Raw genomic sequence first — 9,982 nt, forward strand, 5'->3', positions numbered from 1 at the left:
ATGTACAGCTTGTAAGGGAAAGGGCAATCACCAGGCAGAGGCCAAAAAAGAGCATGGGACTCACAATCCTAATGGCTTCCATATGTATAAACCATGAATATATGTATATAAAATATGTATACCTGCAGAACCAATCAAGTAGCCCCAAGGAGTTTTATGTATTTCCCCTCTGCACTACCCACCAAGCTATGAAGAAGTGGTCAGTGAAGGCATATTATCCCCTGCCTGTCAGATAAGGAAACTTAAATAAGGTGCCTAGTGCCATCCTCGCAAAGTGGCTGAAGAATGGGAAAGGGAGAGAAATTGACCCCCTGTTTTGCCAAATTTAAGCCTCCTACGTCAGAGATTTTCGTGAAAAGCTGACAGAAATATATATATATATGTATATTTCTGTGTATGTATATATGTATATATATATACACATATATATATTTCTATTTATATATCTCGAAAGAGAGCAACAAGAGAGCAGAGAAAGAGAAGGAAGAGAAGCAACGGCACCGTTAAGAGTGGAAAAGAAATGGAAGAGGAAGGGAGCAGAAAACACTGAGGGGCAGAGAGGAGTCCCACACACAGGCGGTCAGCAGTGGGCCACTGGCCTCCTGTCTTCAATAACACTCTCACCTAGCAAGGCCAAGAGACCGTAATGAGAACCATCCTCTAAGAAAACACCCAAATCAATAACATATCTTCGCTCCATTCTTTTCAATATAGGCTTTAATTCATAATGCACTCAAAGGAGAAGGAAAGGGAGGGACCAGCGCACCGCTTGGAAGGCACAAGCACACTACACACACTGACCTTTTGCTGAAAAGTTGGAGAAGGGCTTGCCCCTTCCGCCAGCCCCACCCCAGTTCCCAAAGCCCGTCTCGTCTGGTCCAGTAAGAACCTACCAACGTTTTTTGTTTCTGTTTAAACACTTGAGGCTGTGATTAAAACCACCCCCAACTCCTCTTCAATTCTTTTTCGTAAGTTTATTAAGTGAATATTTTTAGATCGTTTCATCTCCACGTGCACTTTCCCAGCGTTCTTAGGCTTAGGAGAGACCCAGGGGCGGGAGCTCCCCACATTGGTCTCCAAGTGGAGGCTACGGTACCCCTCCATCAGTCCCGGTGCGCCCCCTCCTCCCCGGGCGCCCCTTCCCAAACCCCGTCCGGTCTCCAGAGGCTGGAGTAAGCCGTGCGGCTGTAGCCCGCGCTGTAATCGTAGGACACCTGGTGCGGCGGCGGTGGCGCGGGCAGGGCGCAGTCTGAAAAGAAGGGGGCGAAAGACGCCAAAAGGCCGGGCCCATCCTCCGCCCCCGGAGAGTCCGCGGCGGAGGGGTACAGGGGGCGCAAGGGCTCGTTCAAGGTCAAGCCGCCGCGGGGGGCAGCCAGGGGCGGCTTCTTGGTCTGGGGGCAGCCCGGGGCGCTCCAGGACTCGGAGTACAGTAGGCTCCCCACCATCGCAGGTGGCGGCTCAAAGAGACCGGGCTCCAACTCCGGGGGGCCCCGCAGGACGGCGGCTCCCGTAGGGAACACATCGAGAGGCTCTGCGGCGAGCAAGACGCTCGCCTCGGTGCCGGCGCCGTAGTCGGGCCCCAGCAGCTCGAAGAACTCCAGGGCCTCGGCGCCCTTCTCCAAGTCGCCCAGGCTCACGCCGGGCCCCGACGGGCCGCAGCCGCCGCCGCCCGCCCGGGACGGCTCGGTGAAGAAGGACGGGGGCAGGTTGCGGGCCCGCAGCGGGACCTTCCTGGCGCCGGGGACCGCCGTACCTCCCGCGGTGCCGGCCGCCTCCCCTCCCGAGCCCCCGGCGCCCGCTCCGCCGAGCCCGGCGGCGGGCGCAGCCAGCGAACCCCCGGCCCGCTCGGTGTCCCCAGGGACGTGGCGCAGCGAGTCGAAGAGCGCGGCCAGGCTCCGGCTCTGTAGGCTGGCGGCCGCCGCGGCCTGCGATGCCTCCCGCCGGGGGACAGCCTTGCCGTGGGGCGGGACCGCGACGGCCTGGGCGCTGGGGGCGGCGAGCGGCCGTTTGGCGGGCGTGTCGGCGGCGCCCGGAGAGGGCGGGCCGGGGGGCGCGGCGCCCATCAGGCCGCTGCAGCGCTTGATCTGCTTCTGCAGGTACTTGCGGTGGTTCACCTTCCGCTTCGACTTGCCTGGCTTGTCCAGTGCCAGCTTGATGTTGCTGGACGCCGAGTCGATGAAGCTGAGCAGGTCGCGGGTGGCCTCGCGCATGTCCCCGCCCTCGTTGCCCGCCAGCAGCTCGCCCGCTGGCGTCCCGGTCTCATCATCCTCGAAACAGCAGCCCTTGTCCAGGGCTCCGAAGGCGCCCCCCAGCCCGTCCGGGGAGCCCCCGAAGCCGAAGGGGACGAAGGGGTGCGTGCTAAGGAGGGCCGCTTGCACCGCCATCGCCGCGACTCCCAGGAGACCCGCAGCGCGGCGGGTGCGTCCCCGGCCGGTTCCCGCCCGCGACCCAGGCCCGGCTCCCGCCCTCGCGCGGCGCGCGCGGCGCAGCCTCCTCGCTCCGGGCCCGGCTCGCGGCTCGGCCTTGCGGGGGAGCTCATTAGGTCTTGTAAGCAAGGGGCGGAGGGAGGGAGAGCGCGGCTACCGCCCCGGTGGTGGAGGGGAGGGGCTTACTTAGCCTGGGTGGGGAGGGGGGGGGGGGGGGGTGGGGGGAGCCGTTTTTCTAGCTTTCTGGGCTTTCTCAAGCTCGTCACTTTAACCCCTTCGTTTCCCTTCGCTCTGGGGCGCTTTTCTTGCCAAGCTGCAGCTGCACGAGGCGAGGATTAGATGGCCCGTCCACAAATTCTAGCTCCTCTACAACCACGCCCTGGCGCGTGAGACTCTCTGAGGTCGAGAAGGCAGGAGTCCAGAGAAGTGTGTTTCAGCCCAGCTTTGGTAACAATAATAGCCACCAGCTACTGGGCGCTCGCTTATTCCAGGCGCTATCCGTACATTATCTCATTTAATCTGTGAACAGTATCCCTGTGAAGTGCATATTGTAACCATATATTCATCTAACAAATGAAAAAACAGCCTCAGAGAGGTTCGTTGAGTTGGCCGCGTAAACTATATCCCCTCCAGTTCAACACCAAAGCCATTCCTAAGTTCTTGACAGACCTTGTGCTCCCTCTTGGCCTCCTCTTCTTCATCTATAAGATGGGAAAAGGAAACCAGGGTCTCTTTAAGATGTAGCCCCAGTCCTAAGACTCTAACTGGAGTGTCTGTAGAACTCTTAAGACCAATGCTCTTTCTTCTACCCTATTTCTATTATACCCTTGTTTCTATTGGTAAAAGTAACAACTAGCTTATAGTAAATTGAGGCAAGCGCTTGGTCCATCTTTTAGTATTGTAGATGGACGGCAGGAGGCAAAGGAGAAAGGAGTTGCTCCACTAAGCCAGCAGGTGCTTGAGAGAGAACCCTGTGTGTGTATAAAACTCTCAGCACCTTAGGACAAAATCTGGATCAGAACCTCTCCCCTACTTGTCATGCCATTTAAGTTGTCCAGCTGGAACTTCTGTTCAGGATCACTCTGAAGTTCACTTCGACCCAGTTTCACCTGGGCAATCCTCTTCAGATAGAGAAAATGAGCAATATGGTAGAGCATAGAAGATGATTCAGAAAAGACTGGTCTTTCCCCCATTCTGTCTTAGCTCCACCACTCAATAGCTCTGTGGTTTGGGTTAAAATCCAGATTCTGATGAGTACATGGCTTTGGTCAAACCAGCTAACCTCTTTCTGTCTTTTACTCACATTAAATGGAGGTAAGGTTGCCCACCTCATGGGTGTCTGTCATATTTAAAGGAAACATCCTGTGGAAAATCCTTATTTGTTGACTCCTGCATAGCCTGTGATGGGTATTTGCCCTTACTTTTCTAACACGCTACAAAGGTGACTATATTCCCTTATGTGTCTTTTCTGTCACAGGGTGTTCGTGAGGATTCAATGAGATCACATATATGAAGACATCATGATAGAAAAGACACATAAGATGTGTGATAAAGAGTTCTCTAAGTAAGTTATGATAATTTAGGTGCAGAGTCTGCCCCAGGGAAATGCAGACCATCTCTTGTAAAACTCTTTCCTTTGAGGGGCACCTGCGTGGCTCAGTTGGTTGAGCATCTTGATTTCAGCTCAGGTCACGATCCCAGGGTCCTGGGCCCTGCATCAGCCTCCCTGAGCACGGAGCCTGCTTGGGATTCTCTCTCTTTCAATTCCTCTGCCCTTCCCCCACTCACATGTTTGTGCTCTCTCTCTGTCTCTAAAATAAAAAAAAAATTAAAAAATTATTTTCTTTAAGCCTCCATTTTCCAGGATGTAGCAAAATTTTTGAGCACCCTGAAGGTACAGACTTAGCAAAGAAGAGAAGCCAGAGAGCATTCCCCATTGAAGTAGACACTATCCAAGCAAACATGGCTGAATCAAACTTTTTATTTTTTTAATTAAGGTGGCTCAGTTATAATATTCCTTTTATTAGAGTAACACAGGATTTTGTTCTTCATGATCGGACTGTTTTACTCTTGGTGACATTTGCATTGAGAAAATTGTGTGAGCCTGTTACCAATTTGTGTTTTTCACCTGTCAGATGTGGCTGTCAGCACTTACCTTCTCCTTTCTGACATGACCATTCCATAGGCCTTCAGGTCTGACAGCTAAGAACATCTTTTTTTCACCTTCTTTTAACTGAGCAACTCTTACAAATCCCCAGACACAGATTCATATGGCTTTACATTTAATTGATATCTTTAGTCTGAAAAATCTCTTGTAATCTGCAGAGAGTTAACTAAGCCCTAACACAATCATATTCAAAATAAATGGAATGTGAAAAGTTTCATATGTAAAATCCCTTCACTTCCTTATCTGGGGAGTTTTAAGCTCAGAGATTGTTTGGAGTTAATAAGGCCGGGTTCAAATTCTGGCCTGCCACTTGCCAGGTGAATGTCCTTGGACAAGTCAGTTCATCTTCTAAGGCTCAGTTTCCTTATCTGAAAATTCGGATGGTCATAACTGTTCTCAGAGTATTTGTGAGAATTACACGACATAGCAGGCAAATAATACCTCTGAGTCTTACTTTTTTCTCTCTGTACAACAGAGATCATCTCAACTCCTCAAGGTTTTTGTGAGTTGGGGCATATGAAAGCTCCTGGCATGAAACAGCAGCTCCACAAATTTCCATGTTCTTGATTCCTTAGGTCTCACCAGTTTCTTAACAACACATCACTCTATAAAATCAGCATCATTTGTTCTTTCCCCCAACAAAGTGATTATTTTCAAATGCAAGAGAGCAGCTATACTTGCCGGCTATAGAAACTTACAATGTCGCAGAGGAAGAGCTGAAATTAGAGCCTGAGATTGGAGTCCAATCTTGCCTTTTATTATCCAACTGGTTATATAAAAGTCACTTAGCCATCTGAACCCCCAATATTCCCATGTATAAAATGGGAATAATAATGTGAACCAATTTGATAAGGCTATTGTGAAAATCCATGTGAGCAAGAGGAAGTTCTTTGTCAACATAAAGCTATATCAAGACATATAAGATACTCATGGCTTGGAAGTTCTATAGCCTGATTCACAAAATTGATCCTTAGACATAAAATATCCATCCAGTCACTTATTCATTCAGATATTATTGACACCAACAATGTTGGTATTAGTACTGGGGAATACAGATACCAGAAGCCATGATCTCTACCCTTTCTCATGGAAAGACATGCAAACAAGTCATTGTAATATAACGTAATACATGTCTCAATGGAAGTAAATTAAAGGTGTAATAGTTGATGGGATCAAAGGACCCACCAGTCGACTCAGAAAAGTCAGGGAAGCCTGCATAGACAGGTAGCATTTGAGCTAAGACTTAAATGATGCATTTGAGCATACCGAGAAAACAAGCAATATCTCTGGGAACAGCCCGAACAGAGATATGGTTATGTGAAAGTAAGGGTGTTTATGGAAAACTATAGAAAATAAGGCAATAAAGAATAACTTCTACTTGAAATAACTAACACCTGACACCAAAATAAATCCTTAGAGCTTCCAATATCCAACTAAATTGCTCATGTAGACCCTACCTCATGGTCTCAGTTTCTTTCCCCCTTGATCTACTTTCCTTTGGGGAAGAGCTCTATCTGGGATGAAATTAGTTTCAGCAGTCAGTGGCCAGATCCTGCCAAGCCCATCAGCCCCTCCTCCTACACCCTGAGTGAGCACACTCACTTGAATGGCTTTGACATCAATACACTTCACTTCCTATGGGGCAAAGGGACCCAGCTCCAGCCTGCGCAAGGGCCTCACTGCAGAGCTCCAGACTAGAGCTCTTTTGCCCTAGTGATACCTAATGCTAAGCAAGTGGGATTAGTCTCCTTGGGAACCAAGCCCCCCAGGGGCTCAAGGGCTGAACTGCCCCAAACAGTTTGGGAGAATTGAGATTTCATATTGTTCTTTTACACTTGGATTTCAGGACATTACTTAAACAAAAGCCCACCTGAGAGCTGCCTCCTTTCTTGTGGGTAAATATAGCAGCAGGATCAAGAGCTGATTTACTTATTTTGTTTTCCTCTTTGTAACTTTAATCATACTCCCTGCAGGACGATCTTAGTCCTCAGAGATGTCAGGAATGCACATTCATAAAGGGAAAAATAATTATGCATCTTTTCTCCCCTCCCCCCATACCAATTTCTCATAGCTATTTTTGAAACCTCAAATAAAATAAATCAATTCCTCAATTTCACCACACAATTTGTTATCATTTTCATCATGAAATAACATTACCTCACAAATTGAACATACCCAAAAACATATCTCTTGGTTTGTTTTTGGTTTTTTTGTCATCCTTTCCTCCTGCAAACCACATTCTACTAACACCACATCTTAATTTCCATCTTAAAATATTAGATGTTATTCTGTTTGTCTATAGTTGTATAGCAAACTACTCCAAAACTGAGTAGCTAAAAACAAACAACATTTTATTATATCTCACAGTATTATGGATTACTAATTGAGCAATGCTTGGCTGAGTCATCCTTCTGGTCCACTCCACATCGACTATAGCTGGTGTGGAGGATCCAAGATGGCATCATTCACATGACTGCACCTGTGCCTACAATGCTGGCCTCTCCAACATACTGGTCTAAGAGTACTCAGACTTCTTAGGCTCAGGTATCCCAGAGACAGTGCTGCAAGTGGCCTCATGTGGCACCTCCCAGGCTTCTTACAAACTAGCCCCAGAATTCCCAGAATGTCATTTTCACTACATCCTGTTGATTGAGCAAGTCACTAAGGCCAGATCAAATTCAAGGGGAGGGAAATTAGAATCCAACCCTCAATGGAAGAAATAGCAAAGAATTGTTTTGGTATATCTCTTAAATCTCTGTTAATCTATATTGCCTCCACTTTCTATTTTCTTTGCAATTGGTTTATTGAAGAAACTGGTCTTTGCCTTGTCATCTTTCCCACATTCTAAACTTGGTTAGTTGCATCCAATCTGCATGGTGTCATTTCACATGTTTCTTTGGTCCCTGTTTCCTGTAAATGGGAAACAGAAGAAGAGGCTTGATCAGATTCATGTTCTTTTTTATGCTATAGTATACACACATGCACACACACACACACACACTATAGAATATATGCTACAATATGTGTAATACTTTCATAATAACAATGCCAATGTTCTTAATAATATAATTACTACAAACAATTCTTTTTCTTTCCTTCTTTTTCCCCCATCCTTTTGTCCTTCAAACATATCCCACTGGTGAGGAACAGTCTAATTAGTATGTTTTAAATTTCACTTCAAAAAATCCTAGTGGTTATGTCACAAATTCAATAGACAGGTGGGTTCACTTGTTCTACTTTGTTTTATATAAAATTTGCTTTATACATGTTTAATTTTGTTTTATAATTTTTAAACATTTACATCATTTCAAACTCAAAACTACACCATAAGACATAGTCAGGAAGGGCTAGCTTTCATTGTAGCCCCTCTACCCTATTTTGTCCCCTCTTCCAATAGGTTATCATCGTTGTTGTTTTGTTTGGGTTCAGGCTTATTCTTTGCTAGATAATTATATATATGCTTCCCTCTATCTTTTTTTTTTACTTCACAATAACATATCTTCATTCCTTTTCTTTTATAGTTGTATAGTATTCCACTGGGTGGATCTACCACAGTTTATTCAACCAGTCCTGTTATGATTAACTTAGCTGGGTTTTTTTCCCAGACCTTTTGTATCACAAATAGTGCTGCAATTAATAGCTTCAATGTAAAACCAAGGTTTACTACCTACTCGTCTGGTTCTCCTTTCATGGTATCAGTGTAGTTATGAATTGCTTAGGATAAAAAGAAGAATCCTTGCTACTAGACCCAGTCAGATATTTCTTTCAAGGATTCCCATCAAGAGGAAAGTATAAAATGGAGTGACCAATCTTCATAAATAACAGCTGTGGCTGATCATTATAAAAATGGCCCCAATAAATCACTGATCCCTGGGTCCAAGCCCCTTTACAATGTGACATTGAAACTTCCCATGCGGTTTATTTCTCCACACTTTTAAGTCTGTGTTGGAGATAGTACACAAGTTTCAAACCTTTGCAACTTCCAACTCAAGAGATTGTGCAGCTTCCACTTTCATATTGAGATCCCCACACTATGAACAATCCCAGGAGAATCCTGATGATGGGCAGCACCACTGCCAGGCATGCCAGTGAAGCCACTCAGCACCTTCCAAACCCACTCAAATCATCAGATAACTGAAGCCACATGAGTGGTTCCAGGAAAGACCTGCGAAATAACCGCTCACATTGCCAACCTATACAACCATATGAGGTAATAAATTTAATTCTAAGCCAGTAAGTATTGTGATGGTTTGTCATGAAATAACTTTCATGGGCTATTTGTTAAATAATAGCCTTCTCTGCAGAATAGCCCCACACTTCAATAAATCTATCAAAAGCAACTAAACAGAAAGCTTTCATTCTAATGGAATACCTTGGAAATATCTCTTGAGCAAGATAATCCTTGCCCTACACAGGGAACAGCAGATGTTGGCGAGGATGCAAATAAAGGGGAACTCTTACACTGTTGGTGGGAATGCAAACTGGTGCAGCCACTCTGGAAAACAGTGTGGAGGTTCCTGAAAAAATTAAAAATAGAACTACCCAACCACCCAGCAATTGCACCACTAGGTATTTACCCAAAGGACACAAAAATACTGATTCAAAGGAGTACATACACCCCAAAGTTTATAGCAGCATTATCATCAATAGCCAAGTTATGGAAAGATCTCAGATGGCCACTGACTGATAAATGGCCCAAATGGCCATTACTCAGCCATCAAAAAGAATGAAATAAAAGAATGAAATCACTAAATTCTAAATTCTACACGTGAAACCAATTTTACCATATATGTTAACTAACCAGAATTTAAATAAAAACTTGAAATAAAAAAATAAAAGATGATCCCTTAATTTAAAAAAAAAAAAAAAAAAAAAAGGCTAATCCCTGCCCTGCCTATTTCAACTGAGATAATGGATGTGAAAGCACTTTGCAAAGTGTAACGCATCCTACCAGTGTCTGTCCAATTTTTTTAAGGTTTATTTATTTTTGAGAGAGAAAGAGCACAAGTGGGGGAGGGGCAAAAAGAGAGGAGGATGGAGGATCCCAAGCAGTCTCTGCAGCAAGCCTGATGCAGGCTCAAACCCACGAACTCACGAACCATGGGAACTACCTGAGCCAAACCACCTGAGTCGAAGTTGGACGCTCAACAGACTGAGCCACCCAGGAGCCCTGTCCAATTTTTTTTTTAATGCTATGAGCTTTCCAGAATATTGCTAAACCAGGGCAGCAAGCAGTACCATAAAAGCAACATTAGACTCTCCTACCCTAGACAATCACTAAGTCAGTGTTTCCTATACTATGCCCTCCATCCCCTGCTTGTTATCAATGATTGATTGCTCAGGTGATCCCTAGTGATTTCAAAAGAAAAGAGAGCTGAAACAATTTTGT

The 9,982-nt window shown here is 45.9% G+C and overlaps 1 protein-coding gene across 1 annotated transcript; it reads right to left on the minus strand.

Moving 5' to 3' along the window:
- Nucleotides 1–681: 681 nt before the first annotated feature.
- FAM181B (family with sequence similarity 181 member B) lies at nucleotides 682–2,517 on the minus strand. The gene has a single exon (XM_049652960.1). It carries the CDS (start codon nucleotides 2,382–2,384, stop codon nucleotides 1,104–1,106), a length of 1,281 nt encoding a protein of 426 aa, XP_049508917.1. The 5' UTR covers nucleotides 2,385–2,517; the 3' UTR covers nucleotides 682–1,103.
- Nucleotides 2,518–9,982: the final 7,465 nt, after the last annotated feature.

Source organism: Panthera uncia, chromosome D1 (genome assembly GCF_023721935.1).
Source record: "Panthera uncia isolate 11264 chromosome D1, Puncia_PCG_1.0, whole genome shotgun sequence".
Taxonomy (NCBI): Eukaryota; Metazoa; Chordata; class Mammalia; order Carnivora; family Felidae; genus Panthera; species Panthera uncia.